At 36.1% G+C, this 17,249-nt stretch overlaps 1 protein-coding gene across 1 annotated transcript in view; it reads right to left on the bottom strand.

Annotated features, from left to right (window-relative positions):
- The window catches only part of AKAP9 (A kinase (PRKA) anchor protein 9), an 86,062-nt gene extending 69,062 nt beyond the window's left edge, over window positions 1-17,000 (bottom strand). The window contains exons 1-7 of the mRNA XM_009703869.1: window positions 16,965-17,000; window positions 9,161-9,214; window positions 8,576-8,746; window positions 4,944-5,099; window positions 3,803-4,000; window positions 3,476-3,497; window positions 583-3,005 (exon numbers count right to left, since the gene is read on the bottom strand). Of these exons, the coding sequence (XP_009702171.1) occupies window positions 583-3,005; window positions 3,476-3,497; window positions 3,803-4,000; window positions 4,944-5,099; window positions 8,576-8,704 (2,928 nt within the window). The 5' untranslated portion in view covers window positions 8,705-8,746; window positions 9,161-9,214; window positions 16,965-17,000. The remainder of the gene's footprint in view (window positions 1-582; window positions 3,006-3,475; window positions 3,498-3,802; window positions 4,001-4,943; window positions 5,100-8,575; window positions 8,747-9,160; window positions 9,215-16,964) is intronic.
- Between the last annotated feature and the right edge of the window lie 249 nt (window positions 17,001-17,249).

Below are 17,249 nucleotides of genomic sequence, written 5' to 3'. Positions count from 1 at the left end.
TTAGAATCATGACATGTATAATTTCTGTATCTTCACACATTTCTCACGCTCACATCCAGATACATTTCTTAAGAAGTGATAACTGCATATATACAAAAATTTTGATAATGCAAGATTAGTATTTCACAAGTTTGATAAAAGATGACTGAAGAAGTCAAGAGTTTCATTATCTCTTTATATTGTTAGAATAAGTACTTACAGAACTGAAATGCTAATCACAGACTAAAAAAATTATGTCCCGAATAAGTTTTCACCTCAAGCAAGTTAGTTAAATGCGGTATCAAAGTGTGAAGTGCTCTCGATGTCTTCTTACCTTTTGTTATTGTTGTTGACTTAATTAAATGTAAGGGAAGAGTATTTCTTTGACTGAAAACCAGCATCCTCATACACATTGACTATGGTTATCATTCTGATCATTCAAGTAACCACTTTCAACCACTGGCCACATTGCCACACACACACATGATCACACACCTGTACTTCAAAGTAGTTAATAGGAAAAATATGATGCAACTTTCGAAGTGAAAGCTCCTACAAATTTTCATAGGTAAAGTATTTTCTATACTGCTTTATATAACCTACCTGTTCTGATTTTAAGGCATCCACTTGCTGCTGAAGATTATTATTTTCACTCTGTGTAATGGCTATTAACGATGTTTCATCTGTCAGCCTGTCTGTCATCCCATGCAGATGTTCTACAAGAGACGGCTGTTCTGATTTCAACATTTGCTGAACTTCCTTTCTTTTTGTTACGTCATGACTGATACCTTTACCCAAACCTAGATTTCCTCTTACATTCGTTCTTTGATCAGCTTTATTCCTTGGACCGGGGGTTTTATTTCTACTCTCAGATGCTGGAGCAGCAGTCTTTAGAGCTTTTCCTTTAGAGCATCTTGTCTTAGGGTCATTACGACTACTATTTCCTCTCTGAGCATGGTTAATTATGACTTCTAGTTCTTTACATTTTGCTAGAACTTGTTCTTTCTCATCTTCTAAGGATTTAACTTTTTCATTTAAATGACAAATTTCACTATGCTTCGACTTCAGCTGTTCAGAGAGATTGGAAAGTCTCAGGGATAATTCCAGTTTCTCACGCTGGGTAACCTCAAGCTTTTCCATAAGTTCTGTTGCATCTTTCTCAACAACTTCTCCAGCCTCAAATCTGTCTGTTGTAGACACCTTGATTTCTTTACTCTCTTCAAACCCAGAAGTTTCAGTTTTAAATAAAACTGCTCTATCGCTTTGTAAGTGGTGAAGTTTTTCGTTCAAAACTTTGAGTTTGCTTTTATATTCAGCTTCCTGCTTACTCTTGTTCTCTTCTAACTCAGTTTTTGCCTTCAGAAGACTTGCACATTCTTTCTGCAGCTCTTTATAATTATCTTCAAGTTTTTTCTCGGTAAATGAAAGGGCACTCTTGTGCCTTTCAGCATCCTCTTGGAGTTGATTGTTTTGTTTTTTAAGTTGCTCATTTTCAGTAATTAGTTTTTCTATTCTTTTTTGCAAGTCCAAGGTTTCTGACTCAGAGCTAACACTGTTGTTAAAAACGACATTTTCCTCACAGCTTACCAATATACTACTTAATTTCTCTTCTAGAGTTTTGTTTTCCCCCTTAAGAAGGTTATTTTGTGTTTCAAGTTCTGAACATTTTTTTTGAAGGCCAGCTTCTCTCTCCCTCATTTGTTCCTGCATCAACTCAGTTTTAAGCTGAAGCTCTTGTATTTCTTGTTCAAGGGTACCTTTTTCTTTTTCCTCTTGCCTAAGCACTTCAATCTCATTCTGCAGCTCATGGATTTGAAGAGACATTTCTTCAGATTTAGAATTTACAATAGACTGCTGTAAATCTTTTAGGTTTGAAATCTCCAGTATCAACTGATTCTGCTTTGTGATTAAGTTGTCCTTTTCATATTGCATGGCTTCTATCTTTTGACTCATTTCATTTTGTACCTCATTTAACTGCTGTTTATGGTGCATATTCAAGCTATCTTTAAGGCTTTCCATGTTCACCATGTGCTCTTTTTGTAAGTCTTCTTTAAGTCTGGAGAGTTCCTCTTCATGACTAAATAGAAGCTTTGTTCTCAGCCTCTCTAATTCTGCTTCTTGAGATTCTGCCATCCTGTCCAAAACTGCATCTTTCTCCCTTTCCAGCATTTCAAGTTTTATTTTGTAATTTGTGACTTCAGCCTCATGTTTTAATTCCAATTCCTTCCTAAATTCAGAGGCAGAAGCCAGCTGAGTTTTTAAGTCTTCAATCACAAATTGATATTTTTCAGCTTCATTTAATTTACATTCCATATCCACTATAGTTTGTTTGGCCCTCTGAACCTGTTCTCTTGAAAAATTCAGTTCTTGTAAAAGATTTTCAATTTTAGTTTGTTGAAGAGACTTCTCTGCTGAAATTACTTCCATCTGTTGTGACAATTCTTGCTTTATTTTTTTCCTTTCAATATCAGCATCTTGCAATTTCACATTCAATTCATTAATTTTAATATTCATTAAATGCATTTGATCTTCATTAACATTCTCATTCAAACCCAGACTTGAAGTTTTCTCTAATTCTACTTTCTGTTGCAGAAGACGGTGTTCTATTTCCATTGCATGTTGCTTAATTAACTCTTCCTTCATTTGTACAATCTGCTGGCCATGCACTTCATCTAATTCAGCCTGAAGTTGTGCTAGTCTCCTTTGTGTTTCTAATTCCATTCTTTGCACAATGTCAGCTTCAGACTGGCTGTCTTTATAACATCGTTTCTGCAATTCTTCCACAGTTCTCATTAATTGTTTTACTTCATCAGAACACTGTCTTTCTTTCTGTTTGTAGGTGGTAAGTTCAACTCTCATGTTACTTATCTCCTGGTTCTTCAGTGAAATCTGTTCTTTAAATTCTTCAAGTAATTTACTGACATCTGACAATTTTTGCTTAAGCTGAAATGAATTTTTTTCTTCTTCTCTAATTTTTGCTTCCAGCTCTCCAACTAATGCTTCTTTTTCTTGTAGTTTACTCAAATCTTCTCCCTCATTTTTGTGTTTTTCCTTTAAAAAAAGAGCAAAATCATGTTCTGATTTTTAGTTCATTATCTGAACATATAAGAACATTTATAGATTTAGCTATCTAAACATGTCTTCCTTTAGAAGGCTAGTGATTTATAAAAACTAAACACAAATTATTTGTTGACCTCATTTGGAGGTTTTCTGTACCTCTAGAATAAGTCACAATCCCTGCCCTGCCCCCTCCACATCATGCCCCACCCCCCCGGAAACAACAACAAAAAATTACTTCCAATTTTTCCAGTTGTGCTCTGACACGTCAAAAAAAAAAATTTAGTGCAATTTATTGAAAGCTTTGTCTCCTGTCACTTTTAATAACATTTAATTTTTTTAGGTACTTTTAAGATGTTTTCCATGAAAGATAATAAAAAAAAAGGTACATGAGGAAAAGAATGCATTCCTTCCCTAAGACAGAAAAGATTGCTTAAGCAGGTTATTTTTAACTTTTTTTCCTAACAAAATAATGTCATTTAACGAAGGCATTCTAATATACAGTATAGTTTCATCATTTGTTGTAAATATTTCTGCAATTTTTTAAAAACGTGATACATAATATTGACATAAAAAATGCAGTTTTAACTAATACATAGTATGTGTATAATATAACAGAAGTAGTCTTAAAAATTTAAAATCTTTGTATGCGTTATATGCAGCACACTCATAATCTGTGCCTTGGTCCTTATATTTCAAAGGAACTACAAAATCCTGAAAAGAAAAGAGAGATTATGAAAAGAGATCTTTCTAGTAAGGAATATACCATTTCATATGTTGTGATTTTGTCTTGAAGGCGTGTAATCTGCATTTCAAATTCTTCATTCTTTTTTTGGTAATTTTTCAGCAGACATTCTTGTTCTTCTAGCTGTTGCTGATGTGACAGTAGCTGTTGCTTGGCTTGCAATAAATCAGCAGCTGTGCAACTATGGCTAGTGTTCCTTAGGGCTTCACTTGCCTGCAACTTGAATGTTAAAAAAATAAAACTTAAAGTATATCAAGTTTTTCAGAAATAGCTTGCACTACATACAGAAAGAGTGATCTTTACTTTCTTCTTCCACATCACAAGCCAAAGATTATCATAAAATTTTGTAAGTTAGGAGGAAATGAAATATCTTTATTCTTTGGGGATGGCCAACCAATAAAATATATTTAATATTAAATTGTTTTATGGTGAGTTGGCACAAGACAGCAGTGTCTCAGAAACATGTCTAAGTAGTAAAATGAACTAGTTGTAATTTCTGCTCCCAGACCCAGATTCTTAGTAATAAAAACACAGGTTTCAGAATATAATACACTTGAAGCTCAAAAAAACTATATATAGAGCTTAAGAAGCACAAAATACTACAATATTCAACTGCAACACTGTAAACTGTAGTCACGCAGATTAACAGGAGTGTCCATGGCACCTCAATCACCAGTGCTTTTTAGAACAAATGTTTCCCTGAAACTTAACTTTGTTATTTAAATTACCTTCTAATAACACCACAAGAGGCAGGTTTTACCCGAAAATACAAGAAGGACTGGAGCATGGAATCGTGGCCCACCAAAGTTGATGGCTGGCTGTTCTGATCTCAAAGGGAACAGGTTGGATTTTAGCCCAAAGCTCTGAGAACTACTTACACAAGTGTTTTTCCCTAAGATAATTGCCATCATCCAGTATTTATCAGAAGCCATTACCACATACTAGGAAAGAAAACAGACTAATCTTTATTATTTTACAGTGAACTAGTACAAAAAACCAGGTACTATAATGACAACTGTAGGACTGGTAAAGTGACTGCTGATCTATACTAAAAGACCAGTTCTTCAAAAATGCACAAAAAATTCTGTTTCTGCAGGACGTAGGCACTCCAAAGTGACACCGTTTTAAAACTCAAATAAATATTGGTAGTGCTGTAACTTACATGCTGAAACTGAATTTGCAGTTTTTGACTTTGTTCGGTAAGTTCCAAGAACTCCCTCATAGTTTCATCCTTTTCTTTCCGCGCCTGCTGTAGGTTAGTAGTGAGCTGAGTGATAATATCATCTCTCTTTTTGATAGCAGCTTCAAATTCTTGCAGCTACAAAAGATAAAATTTAAACTATTAGTGCACATCAAAGCCACAGACAAAAAAGATACTAGATTATTCTAGTTAAGCAGGAATACGTCATCCCTAACCTCTCCATTTAAAAGATGTCACATAGACCTACTAGAGCATCTATGTTTTCACAAACTCTACTTGCAGTTATTTCAGAAACAGATTTTTTTCCCCCTTCATTTAACAGTACATGACCTCTCCAGAAAAATTTATCAAAGAACAAAACCTGAACCTTTAAGAAGGTTAATTAGTTAAATACAAAACTTGCTTTTAAACTAAAAAGCATGGTCATATTTGGGCCAGTTCTCTTTAGTATCTTTATCAGTGATGTGGGCGAGGGAGTCGAGTCCACCCTCAGTAACTTTGCAGATGACACCAAGCTGGGTGGGAGAGTTGATCTGCCTGAGAGCAGAAAGGCTCTACAGAAGGATCTGGACAGGCTGGATCGATGGGTTGAGGCCAACTGTATGAAATTCAACAAGGCCAAGTGCCGGGTCCTGCACTTGGGTCACAACCACCCCATGCAACTCTACAGGCTTGGGGACGAGTGGCTGGAAAGCTGCCCGGCAGAAAAGGACCTGGGGGGGATGGTCAACAGCTGGCTGAATATGAGCCAGCAGTGCGCCCAAGTGGCCAGTATCATTCTGGCTTGTATCAGAAACAGTGTGGCCAGCAGGACGAGGGAAGTGATCGTCCCCCTGTACTCGGCACTGATAAGCCTACACCTCAAATACTGTGTTCAGTTTTGGGCCTGTCACAAGAAAGACCTTGAGGTGCTGGAGGGTGTCCAGAGAAGGGCAACGAAGCTGGTGAAGGGCCTGAAGCACAAGTCTGATGGGGAGCAGCTGAGGGAGCTGGGGTTGTTCAGCCTGGAGAAAAAGAGGCTGAAGGGAGACCTTCTTGCCCTCTACAACTACCTGAAAGGAGGTTGTAGCAAGGTCGGGGGTGGTCTCTTCTCCCAAGTAAGAAGTCATAGGATGAGAGGAAATGGCCTCAAGTTGTGCCAGGGGAGGTTTAGATTGGATATTAGGAAGAATTTCTTCACTGGAAGGGTTATCAAGCATTGGAACAGGCTGCCCAGGGAAGTGGTGGTATCACTATCCCTGGAGGCATTTAAAATATGTGTAGATGTGGTGTTTAGGGACATGGTTTAATGCTGGACATGGCCATGCTAGGTTTATGGTTGGACTTGATGATCTTCAAGGTTCTTTCCAGCCTAAACAATTCTATGGTTCTATGATTCTATAAACAAATTATCATAAACGAAGCCAGAGTACCTACTTACAGTGTTTCAGCAATTTTCTACAACTACTTATGTCCACACACTTTTCCTATAACAAATGCAACATCTCTCTCTGAAAGTACTACTACATTAATCGTACTAAAAGCATATAATAGATACCATGCAGTATCCTACTCCGTGAACCCAGAGAAATTATTCCTAACTACACGAGAAAATCAACTTAAGCTGCAAAACTGATACAGTGTATTTCATAGATGAATTTTGTAATTTGTAATGATGAAGAAATTATAAAAGTACAGAAAAAAAATCTGTTGCAAGTGTTTATTTTTTGTAGGATTACACTCAGGCAGTCAGAAATTCTACAATATTAATTGGGACTATTTTCACGTGCAATTATATAAATAGAAACATTACTTTAAAGTCACTTTGTCAATTTGAATTCATTTAAGGCTAGTGGAAGCTTCATCTGTATGTGTTGCAAATTTCTTAAACCATCAGTCACGTTCCATAACTGCTTTGTTTAGAATGGTCCCAAAAAGAAGCTTCTCCAGGTTATCTGCTGAGCCTTGAAGTTAAAGTTCTAAAGCTTCCAGATAAAGCTTACTGAGTTAGAGGATAAGGATATTATTCAGTGGGACATAAAAAACAGAAGTCCTTCAAACAAGCCAAACTATGCAAAGAATTTGAGGAAATTCTTTTGAAGTTCTTTTCAGAACATTGCAGTGAACTCCTACTTTAAAAGCATGGACCCAGTGGAAGTGCTAGATCTTTGTTGTAATAGAGAAAACTAGGAACAGATCAGACACTTAAGTGTGTCACACCTTTCGTTTTCATCTATTCAATGAAATTGAATAAGTAAATTTATCTGTTCCAATCCACACATTGTTATACGATAATTTTCAACTTTTTAAAATCAACCTTTTTCTTTAACAAACAGGCAGAACTAAAGCATACAACGTATCTTCCACACTCTCCCTTTAGAATTCTTTTGTTTCTTCTGAGAAATAAACCATATACATTTCTCAACTGAGATATTATACACTGTACCGCTATCATACAAAAATATGATGCAACTATTAAAATATTACTGTATCATAGCCTGTTTCAATATATTTTTATTTTAAAAATAGTAATCATAGCCATTTAAAAAAATGCAAACATTTTCACTTTCAGTTTTTTCATGAAAAACCAACAGTCATCACAATTGTGAGAAATTTAAATTATGCTTATGTTCTTTATTATGCTATAATTATGACTATTATGTTTAGCACAACAGATACAGGACACAGTAATTAGAAGCTAAATTTGACTTAAAATGCAAAACCAGGGATTCACCAATGGACAAAGGAATGATAAACCACCTCCTCCAGCACCACTACTTGAAGATCACTCTATTATGGTAGAAAACATGACATCCATTTTCAGAGATAAAATACAAATGAAAGCAGACAAAATTATAACTGTGCAATAAAAATGAAGGTAGAAATGACTGAAGATGAGAACAGTTTTTATAATCTACCGTACTTTGCAAAAAATAGAAACACACAAAGATGTGACCTGAATCCAAATTGAGAGAGAGAGATAAGTAAGACATGAAGTATGATAAAGCACTGACTTCAGTGCATTGCACTACTTGCTTAAACTGGAAGAGTATTCCTTACTTTAAAAGCTAACTTTAAATTCCAATGGTCTTTCTAAAGTAAGAAATACTTCCCTGTAAACTCAAGTTATTAGATGTTTATTAAAACATTCTGACACAGTTGCCTTGTATTTCAGACTGTGAGGTCTGACATACAAATACCTTTTTGGTTCAAGGATCAACTCAGTTATATCATTCCTTAGGATGTAAAACCTGAGGTTTTTTTGATCTTGGAGGAACAGGAAGGCATGAAAGAAATGCAGTCTTTGCACAACTAGAGAATAATTAGGGCTTTTCTTGAAGAAAATTGTCTTTCCATTCCTGATTTGAAGAAAGTCACTGCAAAGACGATTGGAATTTCAGTCACAAAATACAGAGAAAAAGGACACACAGTGGAAATGCCATTTGAAGAAACAGAGCACGTGGTATGTGATTAAGAGAAATTATGTGTAATTCTATATCACACACTGACTGCATTCTGAACAGCTGCCATTAAGTGTGAACTCTTTCAGGTGATGCTCTGCATTTTTGCCTGTAACCAAGTAGCAAGTAGAAATCAACCTAAGGTAATTATACCTGTTGCAATCCTTCTGTACCATATGCTGCCCTCATTTCTTCTAGCTCTCTGTTTAGCTCTTCAACCTCTTGTTGTTTCCCAGCCAATTCATTCTCCATCACCTCTAGCTGCGTGTGAGAGTGCTGCATTCCATGCTCAGAACAAATCTCTTCAATTCCAAATTCTTCTTCCTAAATCAATCCAAGCTCCTTAACATGCCATTTTATTATGCTTTATCACAGTAAGTAAACTAGAATATCAAATTCTGTATCAAATGCCATCTTAGAACATTAACTTACAATACAGCATCAAAGATCTTATTACCATGGTAACCTCCTTTGTTAGTATAATTCACACCTCAAAAGCACTGACAAAAAGCAGAACTTGCAGAAACGCTTTATAATCTTCACCTTAATAGAGGTAGTAAATTGTTTTGCATTTCAAGTTTAACAATACATTATATTACTATATAACAAAAAATGCAGATGCAAAGCATAGCATGCAAAATAAAGTATTAGTCAGCAACACAGTTTTTGTTCAAAACAAATTGTTTGAGGTTTTTAGTATTCACCATTAGTATTATGATTCAATTTGCAATACTGTACCCTGATTAAGTCTGCAGGTATAGCTGTTCTTGTCACAAAACTGCAACCATTTACCTGTATAAAGACAATTGCTAAATACATTATTATTTGAAATAAAGCTTGATTTCTGTTTTCCATTCATTTGACTCTTATGTGGTGATTCCTGCAGACCCACGGAAATTTTTATGCTACAAAAATTTATTTCATTTAAAATACAAACCAGCTTTATATATAATAATTAGCATCAAAGTAAGCATAGGTAACAGGTAAAACACCCCAAATGGCAAAAATAGATACTGCTGTCTAAAAAGAAAAAACATATCACTAATTTAAAAATCCAGAGAAAACAAAGGAATTCAGATTTAAAGGTCAATGCAAAGCTTTATACTTTAAATTATTAAAATGCAGTACTGTTGCATTTTAAATTATATGTTTAATATTTTTATATACATTACTAAACATAGTTATACTTTCTAAAGGATATTTATAAACCTCAAAATTTATTCTTTCAGAAAAGTCACCAATCTCTCAATAGTGGATGAAAGGCAGTATCACAGACACTCATCCTCAATTTGAAGGAATCTCTTAAAATTGAAAAAGAGCAGTAATCACACATTTAACATAAGACATTTGGAAAACACCCTCTTTCACTCACCTAACACAGCAACTCCTTTCAGCGTCTATGAGAATTTTAGTCCTACAGACTGTGCAAACCAGTAATGACAAATCTCCAAAAGGTAAGCACAAGCCAAAGTAGCAGTTACAGCTTAAAAAAAAATTCCAAATGAAAAAAATATGCTGTGTACTTGTGAGTAACCATAAAACAGACAGGCAAGCTTTTAAAACAGCAGACAATGTTTTAATGTGAGAAAGCAAGAACAGCTGTATTTCCCCTTAGAGCTGTTTACTGCATCAGAGCCTGAAACAAAAATAATGGTACTAGAGATGGAAAGGCATCATAGTATTTCAGACCCAAATACTATGTTTACATCAAAAAAAGAAATCATACTGCTCAGACATCTGCCATAGTCTAGATCAAGGTCTATTGACAAAGGACTATCATGCCTGAGCAAATCAATAAGTGCACTGTTATAAATGGGATCAATATAGTCATCGAGTTTGTATTAAGAGAATGAATAAACCTGCATTAGACAAGAATTTGCAGAGCTGACACTCTTGAACATGACCTTTCAATTCCTGACTTCCTCAGTAAAATGCAAGACACCGCAGAGAGATTACTACCTTATTTTAGAAAGAATAAAGAAAATTGCAGCAAACAGCAGTCCAGGCAACTCACAGAAGCACTGCACATCATTTGTGTATAGCCAGATGTTCGCTCTACATTCAGACACAGACGTGTCTTCTACACAGTGCCTGGCACCAATGTCTTTATTCAGATGTTGGCACGTGTCCCAGATTAATAATACTAATAGTTTAATAGAAACTCTATTAAGAAATACTTCTTTTCCTTTTTTTAACTCCCATTTTATTTAGGCTTAATTGATAAAGATGTAGTGTATGATTCTTGTAATCAACCACAGTGGGCACGTTTCTCTTCCTGTGAATCATTTCTGTGTGCAACAAAGACTCTTAGATGCTTTATAACAAGAGCTACTAGGAAAGACATAAAAGCCTTATCTCATTAGATGTTCCAGACTCCTCAAGCAGCTGAAATTCCTACAAAAGACCTTTTACTTATAAAAGGGATTTTGCTATACACATTCAAAACAACTGTCTGGAACTTCAGAATCCCACCTCATTCACAGGAGTCTAGCTCTTAGACATCACAGAAGTGAACCGTGAATCACAATAACACGGTAGTCCATGCTTTTTCTCATCTGGTACCTTCTCCTTTCAAATGCCTCAGGCCTTCTGGTAAAGTACAAGTTGAAAAAGGACAAGACAACAAATTGTACTGTAATCTATGGAAAAAGCAGCCAGACCACCACAGCAGGGTGCTCTGCGCTGGGAGCCTTGTGAGTAGCCTGGCAACTTTTATCATGACAGAAATTCTGTTGCGTCAGAGCAGACAGACAGTTGAGGTTGAGTTAATAGCTTCAAAATACCTTAATTTAAAATTAATTTTTCAGTTGTCTACAATATATGAAGACTGCAGTCCAGATACCAACTTCAGTGTTAACAGAAGTCTACTCAAGGTCTATTGGACTTCGTATGTTTTGTCCCATGGTCCTAGTGGTTTACCCGTATAGAGATCTTCTGCAAGCCCAAGAATAGTATCGATGCAGATTCTTGTAATTTCTTCTTTTAAAGCTTTGCAGTTCACCTTTAATGCTGAAATGTCCTTATGCCTTAATACCTTATGATGTGCTTAGTTACATACCCCAGCAAACAACTAAACATTTAAAGAAACAACCAAACTGCACAGCATTTTAAGATAATGGAAGTAAGGAGTAGCAAGAGCTCTGGATACAATTGAACAAACAAATAACCACAAAGAAAGAACAAATTAAATTTTACAACACATTAGCCACCCAGGAGCAACAAAGTCCCTCGAAGGATGTTCTGTCTGATTTTTCTTCCTTGCTTGTATTTTCAACATAATTCACAGAAATAGTATTTACTGATATAAAGTAAAATATAATTCATAGTCTATTGGCTAAAAACAAAGGTGTAATTTATATTGCATCAGTAAATACACATGCTTAAGACAAATGAAAGGAAGATTCTTCCAGAGAAACACACAAGGAAAACTAACTTCCATCACTGAATTAAGGCGGCAATTCACGACCATTGCCACCAGAGGTCAGCATTAAATTTATGAAATCACTGTACTCCTTTTAATGTTCTTTAGACCTTGGAAGACCTGAAATTGCACCTCAGAAATAGCAGTAATTATATATGATGTATAACTACTTATAACATTAATTCCAGTATTACAGAGATTTTCCTTTATAAATAGCAAATTCATGCTCAGCATAAATCAATTCACACTGTTCAATCACTGGAAAATGCAGAAGATACCCTAACGTGTGAAAATAATACAACCTATTAGAGATAGGCAAGCAGACTTCTGATTTAAAAAGTGCTTTGATTTGGTAGTAGAAACATATAGAAGTATCTAGAATGGATTAACAATTTTACCTCATGTCTTCATCTTTTTTTCTCACCTTTTCTTTTACATTTTGGACATCTGATTCCTTCACAAAAATTAATACTTAGACCTCCAACACTGCTTGTCAGTGTTCTTAGCCTCTCCTCAATTTTCTAGTTATGTCACAACTGACAACATGAAACATAGCTAAAATCAGCAATTAGGGCATCTTGGGAAAACTAAATTCAGTTTGGGGTTTTTTTCATACTCCATAAGTGAACACCACTTTCAGTTTGTGGTGAAAATAATTACAACCATATAATATAACTAAGGTCAATAATTTCTGAAGGATAACAATTGACAGTTTTTAAAAATCTCATGACTTAATATATTTTTTCTATATATTAAAAGCATGCAACAAGATTTCTTGATGTAGTGGTTAAGGTTGAGGTATAGAATTTCATTGACATTTCAAAAAAAAAGATAACTTTGTAGACTTCGTATTAACCATCTTTTCAGAGGTATACTTTGTAAACTGGGAAGAGACTCAGAAAAAAAAATCAGGTGGAACAGTCTTCCAGTTATTCTGTAAAATTGAGGCATATGGAAAATACATGGGGGCAATTTTACCCTACACAGTTATAAAAAACAAAAAAATTCTAACTGTTGGAAAAAGACTAACTTCCCTTAGTTCTGAGTTTAGACCATAACCTTAAATAGCTAATCACCATCATTTATTTAAGACTATGCAGGTAGCTGTCATTCTTGCTCAAACAGAGTAATTTGTTACAAAAGATAAGCTCGTCATATGAAGGATTTATCAGTCTTTAACTTGGCTACTACCTTTGATAGTGTAGGTATTTAGAGGTAGCAGAACATAACTGAATGAGATTTACACTAAGAATTCTTGTCTTGAAGGAATTTTATCTAAACATTCACTGGTTCCTTCAACTTTGCTTAGATAACTGTACTGCCTAATAATAGTGTGTCTGATAAGTCTCCTAAAGAGGGAAATACTTGTCACTGAATTTTATCCCATTCCTCAAGAGAAGGGGCTGAAGAATTAAAAACATCTGAATTATTTTACCAACTACAACAAAATAAATTATTTATGACCTCTTTCACTTTGAAGCACAAAGCACAAATCCCAAGCACAAACACAGGCTGGGCAGAGAATGGATCGAGAGCGGCCCTGAGGAGAAGGACTTGGGGGTGTTGGTTGACAAAAAGCTCAACGTGACTCGGCAACGTGCACTTGCAGCCCAGAAGGTCAACTGTATCCTGGGCTGCACCAAAAGAAGCATGACCAGCAGGTCGAGGGAGGGGATTCTCCCCCTCTACTCTGCTCAGACCCCTCCCTGCAGTACTGCCTTCAGCTCTGGGGCCCCCAACACAAGAAGGACATGGACCTGTTGGAGTGAGTTCAGAGGAGGGCCACGAAGATGATCAGAGAGCTGGAACACCTCTCCTCTGAAGACAGGCTGAGAGAGTTGGGGTTGTTCAGCCTGGAGAAGAGAATGCTCTGGGGAAACCTTAGAGCAGCCTTCCAGTACCTAAAGGGGGCCTACTAGAAAGCTGGGGAGGGACCTTTCACAAGGGCATTTAGTGATAGGACAAGGGGCAATGGCTTTAAATTGGAAGAGAGAAGATTCAGATTAGATATTAGGAACAAATTCTTCACTGTGCGGGTGGTGAGGCACTGGAACAGGTTGCCCAGAGAAGCTGTTGATGCTCCATCCCTGGAAGGGTTCAAGGCCAGGTTGGATGGGGCCTTGAGCAACCTGGTCTAGTGGAAGGTGTCCCTGCCCATGGCAGGGGGATTGGGACTAGATGATCTTTAAGGTCCCTTCCAACCCAAACCATTCTATGATTCTATGAAGCATGACAGCCTCAATTTCGACATAATTTCACCAAAAAGAATACAAATGTTCTAAATAATGAGGGAAAAAAGTGGATCAACAGGTCTATGTTTCCACAAATGTGTGGTTTCTTAGCATTCCAAAAAGGAGGTCATGTATCTGAAAAAAAGGTAAGCTCAAGATTTCAGACAACTTAAAAATTATGCTGTTACAGAGAAAATCTAACTTATTCTCATCTTCTTCATCTGAAAAGGCTTCATATCACTTTATTTACAGGGTGGCCATGAATGTAAGTAGAGTTTTTAATAATAAAAGTAACATCACAGCTGACATGAAACATACTGAAAATTCAGCTCATCAACTATATGCATTCCTAAACATGTTATTTCCTCATTGCAGATACGAAGCAATTGTAATGAACTGGAATTAAAAAAAGGTGTATTAAGATAGCAACTCTCACCACTTCAGTCTGTTCTTCACCAGACCCAGTACCATGCTACTATTCATATGTTTTGTATTGCCTACTTATGTCTTAGAAAATAACTCTCAGGGAGGTAAAAAGTCTTTTTGCAGGAATGAGAATAAAAAGTGCCTAGAAATGTATCTCTTATTGTAATTTTGAGGAAATCTGCAATTTTTCTAGAAGGCACATTCAGAAGGCAGTCTCGCTGTAATTCTATTGTCTTTAGTATCTGAAAAACTGCTCCCTAAGATACTCTGCAGGCACCCACAGAAATCTTTGAAGAATGAAGCCAAGTAAAATTAAGTGTTTAGATGTGAAAATTCATTTTAAAATGACAGCTTTGAATTCAACTAACACCAACAAGAACACACTAAAAATCAGAACATATCCATAATTATCATGAGGCATTATGCCAGACCTTTTCTGTATTCTCCTTGTGCAAAGATGTGTTTTCTTGACCTTTCACAATCAGCCTCCAACACTGCTTCCTACAACTTCCGATGGGATCAAAATTTCTTAGTCATGTTTCACTTGTAAAAATACATGACAATGCCATTGTCAACTGTTTTCAAGGGTTCATTCTTCACATACTGCATATTCCATTTAATAGTAATCACATACCATGGTAATGCATATTCTAAAAAGGTACAGTAGGGTCAGAGCAGTTGTGCAAAAGTGTATTTGCCACACTCTCAATGCCAAACTATCTGCACATACCACCCTATCATCTTGCCATACATAAAGTAAACTCAGATTCTTCTTGTTGTTTGCTACTTACTTCCTCCAACAAAATAAGCTACATTTTATCTATGAAAAATACTAAATCTTCAAACAGATGTTTTTTTTCCCCAGGTAGAGTTTGCTTCAACCCTTCGCACCTATCCCTCCATAAATTTTTTTTTCCTTTCTTTCATTTAACAGCACTCCCCAGCAACTGGACTGGAATATTTGATTCCAAAAGTGCTGGTGTCAGATTTTTTTTTTTTAAAATGTACATCACAAAATCCATGCCATAAGAATGATCACAACTGACCAGAGCAAGGGTCCATATGCTTCAGTATCTCTATCTTAAAGTAGCCAATAATTAATGTGAGGGAACGTTTTCCCTGTACTCCCAAGTGCATTCTCCCAACACACCAGAAGAAAGTGAGGGTGCTTATAAACAAGGACAGGAGGAAGAAGTGGGAAAGAAAAAGTCAAACTGGGGAAGAGAGACAGGAAAAGAATTCAACTAAAAAGGCTGAGACCAAGTCTATGGAGAAAACTGTAACAGGGATTTGAAGAGAGAGGTCGGAAAGGAAAACCACTGCCTTCATCTAGGACAAACTGATCTGAACATTAGGAGGACCTCAATGTAAGTAGGAATAAAGGAGGTTTTCAAGGGAGAGGGAGGAAAAAAAATATTAAAAGGACAAAGAAGGAAAAATAATACTTGGATGAATTTGGAAAGGCTGGGAAAGAAACTGGGCTTTGGAATGACTGAGGAAGGAAAAGGAAGACTAGAAACAGGCTGCAAAGCCTGTAAGATTGAGCTAAGAAAGCAAGCTTAAGATTCTCGGATGTGTTTAGCACAGAGATCTGCAAAACAAGACCCAAATTGTCACCACAGAAAGAGACTGAGACATGAAAAATTAAGTTTTTAAACTAGAAAAAATATTTACTGTACTCAGATATTCTATGTCTATTTCTTGCAAACATGTTCTTGACCCACAGTTATGCATGAGGTAGTCTACTCATTACAAACATAACAAACTGTTTTATTTGGCAAGACCAAAGTTCCATAAGTGCTACTACCCTTCAATGTGACAGAGATGAGTAGTAGATGCCAATGTGTGTGGGTTGACCCCAGCCAGCAGCTAAGCCTCTCCCCGGCTCCCCCCGCCCCACTCACTCCCCCAACAACAGGATAGAGCACAGAATCAGAAGGGCAAAAGGAAGAAAAATTTATGGGTTGAGATAAAGACAGCTTAATAAGTGAAAGAAAAGAAAACAAAATTCCCTAACAACAAGCCCTGTAAAGGCAATTACTCACCACTTCCCACAAGCAGACTGACCTTCAGCCAGTCGCTGAGCAATGGCTGCTTTAGAACTCATTAAAACGCAATCAGCTTGTTAAATAGTTTCCAATAGAAAATTAGTAGAAATTTTGCACAGCCACAACTCCAATGGCAACACGAAGCATTAATAGAACCGTAATGATGACATTGTTAAAACAGTTCATATATCTACTGCATTATTGATTACAGTAGCCATCCTGTTACGTAGCTGACATAATGCTTGCTTTAATGGTACATTAATCATACCAGTAATGACATGCAGCAGCTTTGTCTATAATATCACATTTGCTCTTTCTTTCCTTCTCTCTTTGAAAAACCAACGCACAGCATTTCAGTAAACATGTAAAAGAAAGAGTTGAAAGAAAAGTTAGAAAAAGTGTTACTCCAGGCTTACCTCAGAACTGTAATCTTCCACTGTGGTGGAAATTTCACTTTCTGGCTAAAATAAAATATTAAAATATTTACAATGATGGCACTCTAAAAATATTAAACAAGATATTTTACATCCGTTTCTGAGAATGTAGACAGTATTTGAAAATATTAAGGTATACACGAATTTGATTAGAAAATAAATATATATAGCAAAGGCCACCTTCACTTCCTTGATATTCCCAGCTTTAAAAAAGTTACTTTGCTGTTCAATTATAATTAAGGAAACACTATAATTACATGACAAACT

The sequence above is a fragment of the Cariama cristata genome, unplaced genomic scaffold (genome assembly GCF_000690535.1).
Source record: "Cariama cristata isolate BGI_N322 unplaced genomic scaffold, ASM69053v1 scaffold9357, whole genome shotgun sequence".
In the NCBI taxonomy this organism is placed as follows: Eukaryota; Metazoa; Chordata; class Aves; order Cariamiformes; family Cariamidae; genus Cariama; species Cariama cristata.
This window is presented reverse-complemented; position numbering and strand designations above follow the sequence as displayed.